Source organism: Phyllostomus hastatus, unplaced genomic scaffold (genome assembly GCF_019186645.2).
Source record: "Phyllostomus hastatus isolate PE091 unplaced genomic scaffold, TTU_PhHast_1.1 phas_scaffold_129, whole genome shotgun sequence".
Classification (NCBI taxonomy): Eukaryota; Metazoa; Chordata; class Mammalia; order Chiroptera; family Phyllostomidae; genus Phyllostomus; species Phyllostomus hastatus.
The window spans coordinates 18,652,744-18,671,009 of NW_025334009.1; the positions used below are offsets into that span (position 1 = coordinate 18,652,744).

The 18,266-nt window shown below is 37.0% G+C and overlaps 1 protein-coding gene across 12 annotated transcripts in view; it reads left to right on the forward strand.

The window, feature by feature from the left end:
- Window positions 1-18,266, forward strand: part of SLC4A7 (solute carrier family 4 member 7) — a 99,945-nt gene that overhangs the window by 60,658 nt on the left and 21,021 nt on the right. For all 12 annotated transcript variants that reach the window (XM_045857344.1, XM_045857338.1, XM_045857342.1 and 9 more), the window contains 9 exons: window positions 3,067-3,173; window positions 5,346-5,520; window positions 9,146-9,279; window positions 10,485-10,730; window positions 12,209-12,314; window positions 14,457-14,618; window positions 15,014-15,127; window positions 17,648-17,809; window positions 17,995-18,246. In XM_045857344.1, the coding sequence (XP_045713300.1) occupies window positions 3,067-3,173; window positions 5,346-5,520; window positions 9,146-9,279; window positions 10,485-10,730; window positions 12,209-12,314; window positions 14,457-14,618; window positions 15,014-15,127; window positions 17,648-17,809; window positions 17,995-18,246 (1,458 nt within the window). The remainder of the gene's footprint in view (window positions 1-3,066; window positions 3,174-5,345; window positions 5,521-9,145; window positions 9,280-10,484; window positions 10,731-12,208; window positions 12,315-14,456; window positions 14,619-15,013; window positions 15,128-17,647; window positions 17,810-17,994; window positions 18,247-18,266) is intronic.

Sequence of the window (18,266 nt, forward strand, 5' to 3'; positions counted from 1 at the left end):
GGGGCGTTTGGGTGTGTGCTAGTCCGAGAGGCAGCTTCATCCTCCTGCACTGAGTATTTTAGTGTGACTTGACTTGGTGATTTTGTCATTAGTGAGGTTGACTATCTCTGAATATATTTTCTTCCTTGCCCTCCGCCACCGTATTTTTTTTTTTTTTGTACATTTAAATTGTTCATTGAGCCTTTGGAATTTATTCATGGTGTATTATGCAGAATATGCCTCCAACTCTTTTCCTAAATTGCTGTTTTGTTCTCCCAATTTATTAAACAGTTCATAAATTTTTTTATTATTCCTGTTGGTCAGTGATGTGGCCTTTCTAATTTACTACATTTCCATTTGCATTCAGGTCTTTCTGTGGAATTTCTTTGCCATTGGTGTGTCTCTTCATGGATCAGTTCCACACTAATGTTTGAGGCTTTTTGGTATATTTTAATAAATGGAAGGTTTCGATTCATTCTTGACTCCTCTTACTCTTGTTTTTCTAAATTTCCTTGATTATATTTCCATATTTTTTTCTATGTAAGCTTTAAAGTCGGCTTCCTATTTACAGAAAAAACCTGATTTAAAAAAAATTGTGATGGCAGTTAAATTTCTAAGTGAACTCAGGAGAAACTGACATCTTTATGACACTGAATCTGTTCAAAAACATGGTAGATCTTTCCCTAGTTGCCTTCCTGTTTCAAGTCAGGTTTTGTGTCCTTAAGGAATGTGATAAAAGTTCTTCTTATCTATGCTTTACAGATTTCTTGGTGAGTGTATTCATTAGTAAATGAATCTTTCCTGTTTCTATTGTAAATGAGGTCTTTGTTCAGTTATTATATGTCTGTTACTTTTTATTTTTTTTGAAGGCTGTTTGTTGCTATATATTTTTTATCCTGCTACCTTTCTTGATTATCTTATTGTTTGTAAATTTTCAGTCATACAATCTGCAGTATTTTAATCCCTCCTTTTAAAATTCTTACACCTCTGATATGTTTTCTGTTGTCTAATTGTATTGACTAAAATCTCTGATAGTGTTGACTTTATATAGAAATTTCTTAGATTCTGTGTTCCTAAGTTTAATGATGTTGGGACCAAAATACACACTTTATCATGTGCAGAAAGTATGCCAATTCCTATTTCATTGAAAATTTTAATATAAGTAGATGTCGAGTTTTGTTAAAGGGCTTTTTAGCATCTGTGGAGATGATCATATGAATTTTCTTTACCAGTTATTATGATAAATCATGTTAATAGATTCTTTAATATGAAAACACTCTTGCACTATTGCAGTAAACCCACCTTGGGCTCTAATGTGTTGGTAGTCTACTTCTAGTATTTTATTTAAGTTGTTTGCATCTTGTAAATAGTTTGGTCTAATAGATTTTTGTGCAGTTTTATGTTTGGCTATTATTATTATTATACTTGGTTTGTAAAAACACATTTTTGTTTTTCCCTTTTCTGTAGTCTTAAAACTTTAAATGGCTTGGAATAATTTGGTTCTAAAAGTTGGAAGAATTCTTTTGTAAAATTTTCTGAGCTTGAATCTTTTGTTGCGTAATAGGCTTCAATAACTTCCTTGGTCTGTGGAAATTGGTTGGAGTAAGATTTTTATTTTTTTCTACTGTCAGTTTTAGTAAATTATAGTACTGATTTCTCTCTTTTCTGGTGTCAGTTTTGGGAAATTTTGTTTTCCTAGTATACTACCCAGTTCATCAAGGTTTTAAATTTATTTGTATAGGGTTGTACAGTATACTGTCTGCCTCTTTTATATATTTTTACATATATATATACACACACACATATAAATATGTACACACACATAAGATTTCCCCCAGTTTGTGAAGTTGCCTCCCTGTCATATCTTTTGTTGTGGTTAGCTAATGGTTTATCATATATTTCAAATAGGGTAGCTGTAAAAATTTATATCAGTTTTTTAAATATATACATTTTTTCTAACTGAATTCCTGCTTTAGCTGTTTTTATTCCTTTTACATTCCTTCAGGAGAGAGTTTTTTTTTGTTTTTAACATTTCCTGAGTTAGGTGCTTATTAATTCATTTATTTTCTTCTTTCATTTTTCTTAATATAGTTATGTTTGTTTTCTAGGAGTCCCATAATTTTCTTTTCTTTGTGTTTTGATCTAAGATGTAACTTAGTTTTTGTTTTTGATATTTTCAAGTAATCTTATGATTATAAATAAGTTTTTTATACTCTATAAATATTCAGTATATAAACCAGGTAGTGTAAGTTAGTAGTTTATCTAGAACCTTGACCCAAGGGACCTCCTGGGATGACCCACCTCTCTCTCTCTCTCCCTCTCCCTCTCTCTCTCTCTCTCTCTCTCTCTCTCTCGCTTTCCTTCCCTCTCCTTTACTTTTCCTACCTCCCTCCTCTTATCCTCCTCCTCACGTTTTCTCTCGTCCTCTCTCTATCATTCTTTTAGGCTCAAGTAACAGCTTAAAAGCTCACTCCCTTCTCTTCAAAAGAGCAGGATGACATCCTTTATCATGAGAATTGTACTCTTGAATTTGTAATAAAATTGAATGGGATATTGATTTTTTTATGAAAATGCCTTTAAGAACAACTTGTGTACTACTTACATCATAAGAGAAGTATTTTAGTAAAAGAAGAATTGCATTTACTTTTTTCTTAATGTAAAGTATATTTCAGTAGTGTACATGAGCAGTGTTTTAAAAATTCTGGTCGGAGAGATGTTTTATTGGATATTTATGTTTCTGATACTGAATAGTAACTTGAAATGGTGTGTACGGATGTGTTTTATAGCACATTTGATCTTAGAGTATAAAATGGAACAAGCCAAGCATGAACTTAAAATATTAATAGATAAATATTGGCTTCTGTTTTAAAGGACAGCTTATTTAAAGAAGTTTTCTTTAGGAAGCATTTTTTTCTAGGAGCACTAATTAGATAGATAGATAGATCTCCAGTAAGAGATCTCGTGCTCCCTCTGATTGATGCCATCAATCAGATGGCATCAATGATGGCCTCCGAGATGCCATCTCGGATTTCTTAAAACAAAATTCTGAAACTGTGTTTTTTTTCTTTTTTTTTTTGTGAAATGCAGGAAAAGAGAAAGATTCCTGTATTTCCCAATGGATCTGCCCCCAGCTCGGGTGAGACTCCTAAAGAGGCTGCTCATCATGCTGGGCCCGAGCTACAGAGGACCGGACGGTGGGTACACGCACTGCTACTCTTGTGAGACTAGGGCTGATTTGATGGAAAAGGCACACAAATTCTTTTTCTTTGCAAATATTCGAGCCTAATTTTATATGGCTGTTTTTACATATTTTTAAAAATATGCTTTATTGTATAGGTATATGATGTTAAGGAAAATTAACTTGCATTTAAAAAAATTTTACTAGTATATACTTGGGTTATATATACCAAGATTTAATTTAAAGTGAAAGTATTATGCAACATATATTAAGAATGTTGTATAATTATAAGAACAGGTTAATTTACATTAATTTATAAGAATTTTTGAAGAATGTGTGTAGTCTTATAATTCTTCTTAAGACGTTAGAGAATGATGGGAACAGAAGTTATAACCAGTTTTTTTTTGTGCGTGCATAGACTTAAAACTCTTAAAAGAATATTAGTATCATAAGATAATGTAAAATAAGATAAGTATAATTAAACCATGGTATTGTTCTCTGGCAACCCAGTTAGAAAAATTGTTGAAGTTGTTCATTTTTGTGATGAAGGGTAGAAATATAGCCAGGTGTAAACATTGCCGTAAAATACTTTTCTATAGAACTAATCAGAAAAGTGTGTGAGTATTGATACCTTTTTGTCCACTGGTGGTCTCTATGGAAGTAAACATTGCATCTTAAATGTTTGTTTAAAAAACCAGGATGTCTTTTACAGATACACTTACTATTAGGGATATTAATGACATACCTAAATAATACTGTATGGGAGAAAAATAACAACTGGCATACTGACTCGAAACTTTAGAGAAGTTTAAACTAACAATTAATTTATTGACTAATACATTAGTCTCTGTGAATATAATAGTGAATAAGATTGTCTCCGTGCAGAAGATACTGATCTGACATTAGCAATTGTTACTATTATTTCCTCAAACTTCAAACTGAGATAGGACTAGGCACTGGGAAGTACCAGGGCCCCTACTGATCTTACGATCAGGTCAACTGACAGCCTTATATAAGCTGTTAAATAATCAGTGATTTATTTGATGATGTAATTTCATTTTCTAGATTATCATTGGCATCATTTTTTATTACAACTTGATTCCCCTTGCTGGCAGATAATTTATAAGATAACTTCTTCCACTCATGTGTGATGATACATTTCACTGTTCACTTAAAGTTAGAAGGGTAACAAAGCATTTAAAAGCATAGGATCAGTTTTCTACAGTAGGGATTTGAATGATTGTATACTTTTGAGTCATAAAACCTTTTTGAATTACTGATTTGCCACAAGCATTTACCGAGTACCTCCATGTCCCAGGCAGTGTTCCAGACACTGGAGGTAATGGCATGGAATGAGAAAAAGTCTCTGCCCCTCACTGAACTTACATTTCAGTAGAATGCTTTCAGGTTAGCTGTACCTGAAGTCTGATTAGAAAAAAACAAACAAACATGAAAATGACATAGCTTTGATGTGTAAATACAAATTTTTAAATTTACTAATTAAAACTTCTTAATATGCATACTAGTTTGACTATATATATGTAAATTACTTATACTGCGGTAGTTATTAGGCTTTTTTCCCAGACCAGAAATATTCATGCAAGTAAAGTACTAATTTAAAAAGTAATGAAATTATTTCATTTACTACTGAGTGTATCTAAGCAAAGCATACTCTATTTATATTAAAGGGTATTTTGGGGGCTTATTATTTATAATTGCCTTTCTGGTATTTCGGATACCTGCCTTTAAGATTTATAATGTGGACAATAATTAATAGAAGTGTTTATGCATATTTTCATGGATGAGTTGTTAGATTTTATTTTTATTGTACATTTTCTTGCACATTTGCGTCTGAAATTACATTTAATTATATAAAATCATTTGCCTGTAGTCGTCTGAAATTACATTTAATTATATGAAATCATTTGCCTGTAGTTCTTTTACTATATAGTCTGTAAAGTACAGATGTTTATGTCTCTTAACTTAACGAGGGTCTGCCTCTCCTCTACCAGTGGGTTAGATTAAATGAGTATCTTCTGTAATTGATGTATACCATGATTTAAATAGGTTATGAATTTTTGTTGACAAAACACTAGACACCAGCAGTTTTATGTAGCCCATAGTTGTAGTTTGAAATAGCTAGAATCCTCTAGTGTACAGTTTGACGAGTTTCATCTCACCTATTTAGGCTTTTTGGTGGTTTGATACTTGACATCAAAAGGAAAGCACCTTTTTTCTTGAGTGACTTCAAGGATGCATTAAGTCTGCAGTGCCTGGCCTCGATTCTTTTCCTATACTGTGCCTGTATGTCTCCTGTAATCACTTTTGGAGGGCTGCTTGGAGAAGCTACAGAAGGCAGAATAGTGAGTACAAAGATTGGTAGTGGCCAGGCTCTTAGCTCTTCAGAGGCAAGTGTCTGTGTGCATTTGTCTCACTATTCATACTTTTATTTGAAGAGTCTACCCACAGCATGATTAACCCGTCCAAAAGCAGACTTCCCCCAGAGGTAATTGCTATGGAAAACATGGGGAAGCCATATGAACAGGAGAAGATGCACAGTTGATGTTAAAAAAAAAAAAAAGAAAGAAAGAAAGAAAGAAGATGATGAAGAAAAAGAGGAAAAAAAAAGTTTATCTTGGTTTGCCGGATGAATGGTTTTATAAATTGAGAAAAAGGCTTGTGTTGCCTGTGTGGGGGAGAGGGGTCTGGTGGGGGGAGACCACCTGAACTGGTTCCGGGTGGGCCGTGGGTCGGGGGGTGTTGATCACTGGGGCTGCTTCACGTTCCATGTAAGGCATCGTAGGGTAGTCAGAGCCACGTGAGTACTGTTAACTAACTCATCAGCCCTGGCGGGTAGGCCTGGACTGGACTATTTGGAAGAAGAGAACATAATTGAGGACAAACGGATGTCTGAAATGGTGCTTACTTGAATTTTGCTGTTACTAGATTTGTGTGAAAGTAGTCTAAACTTTTTACTGGAAAGTATAACTGAAAACTGCATTCATTATTTAATATGACTGAATTGAAAGTTTTTATGTTTTTTGTTCTTGACTAAAATGAAAGTTTTAATATCTTTTTTGTTCTTGGTAAAATTGTATTAGGGGCCATGGGAAGTGTAACTGAATAGTGCTTTGTGAAATCTTGATATTTTTTGTTTATATACATTATAATGACATTTAAATGCGATGCTTTGTAATTCTTAAGTATATTTTATTCAATTATATTTACTCTTGGGAGAAAAATCAATTTTTAAAACAACAAATAAAAGGTTAAAAAATAGCCAAAGCTAAGTAGTGATAATTATTTAATTAAAGTATTTCATGAGCTGAACATGAGATAAACCTGGCAATTGAACTATCCTTTCAACTCAGTTTACTAGATTCTTTTACCTTATTCTGTAATCACTGAATTTAGGGTGTTTTTCGTTTTTTGTAAGATGCTTTCTGTGCTGTCACAAGTTCTGTGTTGACCCTGCTGGTCCCTGTGGGAACATGTCTTGTCAGTGACGATCAGGGAACTGCTGCCTTGCCCTCGGACTCTGCCTGTCACTCACTGCCTGCCCGTCTCATCCTGCTGTTAGGACCATGTGCATGTGGTAGTGCTTTAGGTCCCGGAGGGACAGGGACACGTGTCACATGCATGTGTGTCTTTTGCCCCCAAGGATCTTAATCTAAGGGGGAAAAAGGACAGTATCATGTGGTTACTGTGCCACACCTGAGTGGGATAAAGGTAGAGCCACCAGAGTTGAAGTAATAGACATTGAGTGCTCAAGAGTGTCGTGGAGGAAAATGATTTGGAGATGTGTTTGTCTTCAGGTGCTTTATTGGAACTTGAAGTATAAATGGGGGCTCTAGGAGGCGGAGTTCCAGAGTTCGTAGTGGTTAAGGAAGAAATGAGTAGGTTGGGAGCCCTGCATGTGCAGGTGGGGCTCGAGGCTGAGACTGGTTGAGTCTACCCAGGGAGGGAATTTACAGGGAGAGAAGGTGAGGGAAAATTGGGAAGTTACTCACGTTTATGGAATGAGAATGAGGAAGGAAACGGCCCAGCAAATTAGAAACAGGCCCTATCGGAGCTCTGAAAGGAGAGGCAGGATGATGTAATTTTGCAAAAACCGAAATAGAGGTTCTTGAGGAGGGAAGACTAGCAGAGGGTCTTCAGGGCCAGGCAGTGGGGAGAGGTGCCTGGGGAAGAGAAGGGTGGGGCTTTCGGTGGGTGAAACGGAGACTTCTGAATGTGGGTTGGGGGTGGCAGGAAGTGGGCCTGTGATTCCTTTAGGGAGAGACCTGATGTAGTTTGGGAATGAACACAGAAACATTTTAACAACTAGATAAAGAAAAATAAAGGACCCAGTAAATGTGGCAGGAGGGGCTGAGAGTGGAAAGGAGGGTCTTCCTGTGGCCATTTATGCATTTTCAGTACAGCGCTGGGGAGGGGAACTCTGATTTTGTGCCTGTCTGCCCCGTTAGCATTTCTTCGTTTGCCATCTCCTTGCTTTTCTCTCGTTTTTTTTTTTTGCTTTCTATTTCTAGATACCATTTCATGTGTAAATATGCATATTCTGTTGTAACTAAGGATTTCACAATGGGTCAGCAGTGTCTTCCAGGACAAACAGCGTCTGTGGGCAAGAAAAACTTATCTCCTACAGTTAACACAAATACTGTTAACATGGCACTTTTTCATTTTGCCAAAAGTCAAGTTTGCATGTCGGTTTGATCCCATTTTTCTACAAATAGTTACACAGTACCTGCACTGCATACTATTATTTTGCCCTTAGATTTTGGGGGGTGCTGTTTATTGCCGATGATGAGGATTGCTACCCTTTTTTGAGTGCATTCTGTATGCCCCATGCCAGGCTTGTTTCCCAGACACTGCTTCATTAAGTTCTCCTGGCGACCGTCGCCCACTTTAAAACGTGAGAGAACGTGGGCTCAAAGTCCCAGGTGTAACCGTGGCCTCCCACCCAGTCGGAGCCAGTCTTCCCCTTCGGGCCTGGTTCTCCAGCCCTGCTCCTGGCCAGCTGCTATGCTGCTTCCCCGTTCCTGGGGCTGTTTCTCACAGCGTCTTCTCTCTCCTTTTACTCAGCGATCATGGGCTTTTCCTTTCTTGATAGTATACTCCATATGACCTTGATCTCTAAGAATGGTAAACTATTCTTTCTGGCCCCTCCCTTCTGTCTAGTGGCCTAGCTCAACCCTCTTACTATCTAATAACCTGAAGTTAGCATGTAATGTTGGTAGTCGTATAAAATGGGCTGCTAGCTTTGATTTAAAATCTCTAAGTCTCGTCATTTTCTCATTTTATCTTCTGTTACCACACTTTTATAACAGTAAGGTACTTCCTCATTTATGATTGCTGTCAGTTTTATAAAGAGTTTTCCATCTATTTTTATTTATGTTAAGCATTTTATTTTTGGTATTTATTGGTTAAGCCTGTCATCTTAGATTAATTTCTTTAAAATGTGTGGGAAATTATTCTTTAGAAATCAATTTGAGAACAATATGATCACATGTTCATTTCTTAATCTGTTTGAAGGAGTCTTTTTTCCTAACAGGGTATCGAGTATTCAGTATGTTTTCTGTTTTTTAAATGAACTATTTCAAACATATAAAAATGTTCAAAATATATATATGAATCTTTGTACCCAGCACAGGCTTAAAGCATCTATAGATCACATTGAAGCCTCTATGTCTGTCTTCCATTTATTCCTCCCTCCTTGCCTTGCATGGTATTGAGTTTTGCATTAAAGTTGATGTCGAAAGGTCACTTTTAATGTGCAAAAACAATGCACTTTTACTTGTGTATTTAAAATGCATTTTTAATCTTCTGTATTCAGAATTTAAATTTGAGACTCAAAGTGTGGTTTGCTTTATGTTTTTAACTGCTTGATTAGTCTTCTTTATTTTGCAGATGTTCATTACATGTATCATGACAGGTTAGAGATATGTTTATGATGTATTGCTTTTATTCATTTCTTTTTTCCTCAAACAGAGTGCAATAGAGTCTCTTTTTGGAGCATCATTAACTGGGATTGCCTACTCGTTGTTTGCTGGGCAACCTCTAACAATATTGGGGAGTACAGGTCCCGTTTTAGTGTTTGAAAAAATTTTATTTAAATTTTGCAGGTACGTAATAGTTACCTCCTTGTCACATGTGTTTATATATGTGTATAGTTATATATTGTTTTTTTGGTTTTAGGTAACTAAAGTACATTGTATATTATTAATTGCTGAAAAAGAAGATCTGATCAATATAGATATTTTTAATGTGTTTGTGTCACTATGTGGTCGACGCTCCTCTGGCCCCTGTTGTCATCTCTGTCCCAATCACCTTGGGTGTAAAATCAGTGCATTTGAGTACAGATAAGCACATCACTCGTGGGGCAATACAGATTTTTTGTGTTAGCAAATTTGAACTCAGTAAGAAAGTGTTAGTCTGAATTGCGTATTACATGGTATATTGGTTTCATACAAGGAGTTTGGGAAGGTGGATCTTGAGGGCCTGTTCAACAGAGGGGGCTGCCGCCGTCGGAGGGGGCGTCAGTTCCCACCGGCAGGGTGGGGGACAGCGGGAACCAGTTCAGGGCTCTGTAGTTGGTATGCTGGGAATGGGACAGGGCCAGTGCTGCTCCTCTTGTGACGTAAATACAATGGAATGTTTCAACGTGAAGCAACCTGATGCTATTAAATAGCATTCCTCTAACTCCTCCTCTAAATTCCTCTAACTCCTCCTCCTCTGATTCTTCCTTCACTGAACCAGCTGATTCTGATTCTGATCTGGCATGCTACATAGACTAATGGAGAATGCAAGGACTTAGAGTGTTTTAGCCTCTGTGGGAGTACCTTCTCACTTGAAATTGAAAAAAATGAAGTCACTTTCTCTGGAGATACTGGTGGTAGAGGAGGGGGTGGCGGTGGCGGCAGTGACAGTGACAGTGGGGCAGCAGTGTGATTACCGTGTGGACACTAGAGCATCTGGGTCTTCTGAGGGAGTCGCACTCACTTGTTCTGTAGACTGCTTATCTGCCATTGACTCCTCGTAACTGATTTCTGAGGAGAGGTCTTTGGTTTTGAAATATTGCCTAATAGGTTTTCACTGTGAATCTTTCATGTAGGTAAAATGTAACCATTAAGTCTGTTTAAGAAGCCAGTCTTCATTTGAAGCAGAAAAACACATAAGGCTTCCATTAGTCATTATTTTGTTACTCTAATTTATTCTCTAGGAATCTTGCATTGTTATACTGTTCTTATTGCTCGTGATGAAAATTTTAAGTGTAAATACTATTCTGGGTGTATATGTTGATCATGTTCATGTTCTTCTTTCTAAACAGAGATTATCAGCTTTCCTATTTGTCTTTAAGAACCAGTATTGGTCTGTGGACTTCTTTCTTGTGCATTGTTTTGGTTGCAACAGATGCCAGCAGCCTTGTGTGTTATATTACTCGATTTACAGAGGAGGCTTTTGCAGCCCTCATTTGTATCATATTCATCTACGAGGCTTTGGAGAAGCTCTTTCATTTAGGAGAAATATATGCATTTAATATGCACAACAATTTAAATGAACTGACCAGCTACTCGTAAGTGTTTCTTTTCTCTCTAATATTAAAAAGTATTTTTGCAGAGATGTCTGAGGCTAAGAATGGATTTTTTTTTGTTTTTTTTTGTTTTTTGCAATGTGATGCTCACTCTGTATCTAGCTAAAATTACCCAACTAGCTAAGTGAAGGTTGACTTGCTATGGATGAGGTTTTACCAAAGCACTCAGTGGACATGAATCCAGTCAAACAAATTCAGTCATTTTGATTCCATAAATGTCATTCTGCATTGGGCCGACTTACATGGAGAAATGTGGTTACCAACAAACAACAAGAACATTACTTCCCCCCTTCTACCCACCTAACGTCCAAATCCCTGTATCCTTCCCGTCCCCTCCTGTTTGTCCTCCTTCCCCCTTCCCTCGCCTGCCTTGCCCACTCTCCACTTTGGTGCACAGGGTAGGGTGGGCTATGGAAATTCCTTTAAGATGCTGACCTGTTTGAGAATATTAGCGACAGACACTTTGATGCTGAATCTGTTTTGTGCTATCTTCTTTGCTCTGGCACTATTTAATTTTTTTAATGTTTTTTTTTGTTGTTGTTGGTGGTGGTGGTTGTTGTCTTTTTTAGCTGCTCCTTTGATTATGTGGAGCATGGTTTTTATATTACTGCCAGACAGAGTGATGCCTCCTTCTGGCTAATTACCCGTGAACATCCTTTGTTCAGTTAACATTCTGTAAGCAATTGCTAGGAATGTTGCATAATCCATATGGTAGTGTTACTTAATTATTCATATGTATAAAGAAAGGCTCGTGGAGGTTAAACCTTGCCTTTGGTCAAACAGCTAGTAAATAATAGAGCTTGGATTGAATCCAAAGTCCAGCCTCTTGCCTCTTCTTAAACAAGTTATAATCTCATTGGGAACATTCCTGTTTGTGTTCCATTTTTAAATCCACATTTAGAGATTGCTTTGCATGTGTATGTGTTTCTAGCTTTTTTTTTTAAGTGTTGAATTAGTTTTGGATGTGAGCTAAAACTTTTCCCCCTGATGACTTTCCTACTCTTGTCCTGATGAAAAACTGTGTTGTTACTTATTTCTTTAAGTATGAATCTTAGGTCAGCAAAGGATGAGTAGGTGGGGCTTGTCAGAGTACAAGGAATTACTGGGAGGATAATTTTTTTTGGAATCTGCATGCTGTATGTGTAGATGGGGAGGCGGCCACAGGGCCTATGGAGATTAAGTGGATAAGATTTAGTAACCCCCTAACCCCCCACCACAAGGGATGTGTCCAACTAGTTTCATTAAGTAAACACCTTACCACTATTTGTGTTAGTTATGTTTTATTTATTATATAAGGCAAACCTCATTTCATTCCGTTGTTTCTGATGCGTTTTCACTGTCCTAGTCTTCATGCGTTAAACATAGGAAAAGTTAAAAGCTACCACTTTGATCAGTTTTATAAAACATAAAAAACATGAAGTACAGGACCCTAAACATGTTACCCTATTCTGATTTCTCAGATGTGTATGTGTCGAACCTCCTAACCCTAGCAACGAAACTCTGAAGGTGTGGGAAGAAAGGAATATAACCGCGCACAATGTTTCCTGGAGGAATCTCACTGTTTCTGTGAGTATATTATAAAACAAAGGGTTTTGCAACTGTTAAGCTAGTTCTTTAGCTTATTCTGAGGAGATCTACGTTTTCTTCTTGATCGATAGATACAGTATGTTTTCAGAATGCAGCGTTATGTGGACCAAGTGGGAGTTACCCACGTGAGTGTGGGCCCTGCACTGAAGAGTGTAGGTGGAAAAGAATGAAACTGGCATAGGAGAAGAAGAGGGAATGTATTTGAGCGCCAAGATAGAATGATTAAAAAGATGTGAATATACTTTTTTTTCCCCTAATTCCACTTAGATTGATAAATTCAAAGGAAGCATATACTAGGTCTGTGGCTGCACAGACTGGAGCTGACAGTTAAAACCACCCTATCTGCTTGTCCTGCCTTCTGGGTATTGGTTCCTCTGCTCTGTGAACAGCTTATTTAGAAGACAGGAAGTCTGCAAATGTCCTGAATGTCACCCTGAACCTTGTTTAATTTGTAGCGACTAGCCCAACCTAAGCACTAAGGGAAGAGAAAAGAGGAAGGGCAGATCATAGAATGAGCACCTACTGCGTCCTGAACACTCTTGGGTATTCTTGTATTCTGTTGGGAAATGTTGTCCTAGCCCTAGAATGGTTCAGTTTGGACATGCCCCAGGTGGGGATTTAGGAGTAAAGATATAAAGTGATACTACTAGTATCAATTAACATCAAGATTCCCTGAGCTTCTCTGGTGCTTTTTATAGCATGTGAGCAATTTCAGGTCATTTTTTTTTTCTCACTAAAGGTGACAGCACTTAACTATGTAATTGGAAGGATATCATCTGAAATTTTATTCCATTGATAATTTAAAGTCTGTGTTGTTCAGTGTAGCAGTCATTAGCCACGTGTGTCTGTTTAAATTTAAATTAGATGAAACTCATTAAAAGTTCAGTTTCTCAGTTGCTGCAGCCACATGCCATGTTCTCACCCACCTCATGTGAATACTGGTTGCAGTATCAGATGGTGTGGGTATGGAACGATTCCACCATCACAGAAAATTCTGTTGGATGGTAATGATTGAAAGCATTATATATCAGCAATTAACTTAGATTAATACTTTGCCTTTCATGTTAAAAAGTCAACTTTTGTTATGAAAGAGGTATAGTTATAACAGAGGTGCTCAAAGTGATTTGTTAAAAACACTCATTTCATGATGAATAGGACGTCTCCATATTATAGATGTAGGTCTTTTCAGTGTGTTTTCTTGACACCCAAAACAGCTATGTCAGGTTGTTTTGGTGGTTGTAGCTTTTATTTTCATGATCCAAATTGCAAATGTGTAGGTCTGCTAATCTTAGCACATACAATTGAGAAGAACAGCCCCTCTGACTGTTCATGTTTGGCTGGGGCAAGCCCGTGCTGGGTAAAATGAGTCCCGTTAGCAGGTAGGTGCGGGGAAGGGCACTTCAGCAGCGCATGTCTCTGTGAACAGCTGGTCGCCTTCAGTTATCTTTCCCTCCAAAGGGAAGATGAAGCCAGCCTTATAACTGGATTATATTGTGTTGCGTTATTGATTATGTTATTGATTTTTATTAGTGGAAATATTGTTCTAATAGTCAAGTTACTGCTCATAGTCCAGTGCTTTAATCCCGCTGTCTTGAATCACGCAGGTCAGAAAAGCCAACGGTAGTTTTTATTACTGATTTGAATTTTAGTAATGTAGCTATTTCTTATTGAGCATCAGAAAGAGGTATGGTAGTAAGGTTTTCTCCCTGTTGCTTTTGTTGTAAGGAACTTCTTGAGAAGTAAAGAGTAAACTTAGGAACCAGCAAGATTGCAGACAAAACTTTTAGGAATTAATACTCACTAGAAGCTTTCCCCGAAAGGAAACATGAAGTTGAAAGAAAGGAGAATATGATGTAACTTGGCAAAATACTGTATTTCAATTCAGTGATTTCCAAAGCACACATCTTCTCAGACCATAACGTTGCTAAACTCAGGATGTCTCTTAACAATTAGTGGCGTGTTAAAGTTGAGCTGGGAGTGTTTTTTTTCTTTCTAAATGACACATGAAGTAATGGCATGTCTTATAATCAGGAGCACGTTACAGTCAGTGAAATTCCATTAGTACTTTATTGGTACCTGAGAATCCCCATTAATCTCTTGTTTTTCCCCTCTTCTCTCCAGGAATGTAAAACCTTTCATGGTTTATTTGTAGGATCAGCTTGTGGTCACCATGGGCCTTATATTCCAGATGTGCTCTTTTGGTGTGTTATCTTGTTTTTCACCACATTTTTTCTGTCTTCATTCCTCAAGCAATTTAAGACCAAGCGCTATTTTCCTACTAAGGTAACTGGGGTGTAATTTGGGGGGACTTCTGGAAAAAGTCACATTTTTTGTTTTCATCCCCTTAGTTTATTTCAAAACAGTAATAAATTGTTTGAAGAAGTTAATACTTTATGTCAAATAGTTACAAAGAAATGACTCAGTGAATAATGTGTATTGGATGTCTGAGCTGGCAGTGGGAAAATGATGATACTTTGAGAGGTGGTAGGCTAGTTACGAAATGTGTTTACTAACTTTTGGAAAAAATATTAGATATAAATGTATTTCACTGACACACTGTCACTAATTAAAAACCTCATTCACGCTTTCTAGTGGCATATTTTGATCTGAAAGATATGAATTCATTAGAAAAGATACATGATATTTCTGTTTATATTAACATAATCCCTTTAACATAGGTGCGATCGACAATCAGTGACTTTGCTATATTTCTCACAATAGTAATAATGGTTGCAATTGACTACCTTGTAGGAGTTCCATCTCCTAAACTTCATGTTCCTGAAAAATTCGAGGTAAGGACTAACACACTTGACTGTTTATTACTGGGGCATACCAAACTACTTTAAAGTAAGACTCAGCTTCCTAGGCAGTTATTTTTAAAATGTGCAGTCTCTCTGAAAAGCAGATGCTTTGAAAGGAAAATGATTTCCCACATGTATTTAAAAAAAAAAAAAAAGGCAAGATGCAAAGCTACCGGTCAACATATTTAGGGAATTAGCAAGAGGGTATCGAAGCTAGTCCACCTTGGAGAATGAATGAAAATGTCCATGATGAATTGGGAAAAGTTTAAAAAGTTTGACCCTGCTCTCATTGCTGCAGTTCATGATGTACTTTCCAGGCAAAAGGAACATTCTTCATCCTTTATAAAGAAGTAACATCAGACTTGAATTTACGAGTAGCAAGGGCATCCTAGTTAAATTTCTGGAAGGTCAGTGTATCTGACAGTAATTGGAAAGCTCCATGTAACATATTCTAGCAGAACTAGGAGAGATTCAAATGTTTTTCCACAAGAAAAAGGATACTTGACCTAATCATCCACGAACCCTTTGTTTTCATTAGCAAATTAGAGTTCTTTTGTGTATGAAATACCATATGCATAATGTAGTGTCCAGTAATTATCTTTCCTTCTATGATAGAGGTGGGTAGCTTTTGAATGATTTCTGGAATTTCTTCTTAGAGTCAGGTGTTTGTGTCACTGCTAATATTTACATCTAGCAGATCAGATGACTTCTTTTAGAAGCAGATGATTTAAAGGTGATCAGATTATTAAAGAAAGTAATTAAGATAATTTTAGTCTGTTTAACCTTTAGCTGGGATAAAAATAAGTAACATTATTTGTAAAACCAGTGGTCTCTAAAGTAGAGTACATGGGTGGAAAATAATACACCAAAATTATTTAAAATGTCTATTTATATTTTTATCTAAAAATAAGAAAAATTAAGCCTTATAATCTTTCCTGTATGATAACCATTAAGTAACATAACAGGTAAATGAGTATAGAGGCATGGAGTATATGTGCTCACCTTTATGTGTAAAAATTTTTAACTTTTTGCTGCCAAGAGTGTATAATAAAGAAACATTTAGAGACCTTTGTTAAAAACATAGATTTTGAGTTACTAAAGATTTTAGGCCATGAAAAGATGACTAATGAGAAAGTCTTTCTGTTTTTACCTAATTTCACAAGTAAATGAAACTGTAAAATAATATTGGTTCAAAATATTGATTTAATTTCCTGTAGTCATGGCCCCATTTTCTAAGTCTGGTTTTTAAATATATCCTTGTTACTCATTTATTGATCTAGCCTTCAGAGCAGATTGATTTCCAGGGGCATAAAATACACCTAGGGAAACAAATTAAGGAACACTTAAGAATGTATGCATTGTACAGGTAAAAGATTTTTATATATGTGTAATACTGAATATGACAGGAGTTTAATGTATATCAACATGGGAAAATTGGACTACCTGAATTATTAAATACTGAATTTCCCTTTTGTATTGACAAATGTTTTCATGAAGAAAAATGGACTTAATATGAAGTCTAGGGAATGAAAACATGTTTAGATTTCGATATGTCCAAAATCCTCCAAGAATATTAAACTCTCTTACAGTCTTTTAAAAATTTTTGCTGTAAAACAAATTGAAATGCATTAGCCTCTGGTAAAGGGCCAGATTTTTGTCAGTAGATGCTTGGGAAAAACAGTGTGCTGAAGCCCAACCCGCAGTACTGACGGTGCCGAGATCCTGGCCTGCGGGATCTCTGAAGCAGTTTGGTTTAGGAGCTGCCCTAGTAGGAGGATTGAATTTCCATTGTATGAAATAGATTGGGACATGTCTAAATGACGCTCTGCTCACTTACCTATTCCTGTGTAGTATATAAACCTCCCACAACATAACGCCTTTAAGCAGCAATCCTTTATTTGTTCATAACTCTGTGGTATTGGGACTGTGCTTAGGTGTGTAGGGCTCTGGTCTCCTGTTTGTACTATTTCATGTGGCCACAGCCATCTGTTGCCTTGTTGGGGGGCAGTGTGACCTCGTTCCCAGGCCTGTGACTTCAGATAACTAAAACAGCTGGGGCGGTCGCCTTCTGTCTCTCCCTCGCTGCACTGTGACTCATCCTCAAGAAAGCTTATCCAGGCGCACTCAACAACTTACTCTCGAGGTTCTGAGGTTAGGAAAGAAGCTGCAGAGGTCCTTTCAGATCAAGACTCAGAAACCACACGTTGCCATGTTGGCCTTATTCTGTTGGTTAAAGTGAACCATAAGGTCATCCAAACTCAAGAGGAGGAAGTAAACTCCACCTCAAGATGGAAAGAGTATCTAAATCCCATGGACAGGGCACCTGCATCTAGATTTGGGGAAAATCTTCATGGCTGTCTTTGCAAATAGTTCACCACACATACCAAGATGTAATGGGTCTTTCTGACGCCTTGGCATGTCTTGGAGTAGACACAGTCTGTGCTGTGGGAATTTTGTGCAGTGGGTGAAAGAAACTTTTTTTCTTTAAATTTTTTTTGTTTTTAAAAACAGCCTACTGATCCAAATAGGGGCTGGATCATAAGCCCACTGGGAGAAAATCCTTGGTGGACCTTATTAATAGCTGCCATCCCGGCCCTGCTTTGCACCATTCTCATCTTCATGGATCAGCAGATTACAGCTGTCATCATAAACAGAAAGGAGCACAAATTGAAGGTAACTTTGAAATTCTGTCTCAAGTATTCTAATTTCTTCAAGTTTTTGGAGCGTTTTCATAATGACTGAAACATTAAAAGATGTAAGGTGAAAGTGAATTTCTTCTTTCTTTATAAGCAGTGTAGAATTTTAGCCTAAAAGGACAATTGAGGCTTGTGAATATTCACATTCGTTTCATTTTCCAGAAAGGAGCTGGCTACCACCTGGACCTGTTCGTGGTTGGTGTTATGCTGGGAGTCTGCTCTGTCATGGGACTTCCGTGGTTTGTGGCTGCGACGGTGTTGTCCATAAGTCACGTCAACAGCTTAAAACTTGAATCTGAGTGCTCTGCTCCAGGGGAACAACCCAAGTTTTTGGGAATTCGTGAACAGCGGGTCACAGGGCTAATAATTTTTATTCTAATGGGCCTGTCTGTGTTTATGACTTCAGTACTAAAGGTAAAATCCCATTATTGCAA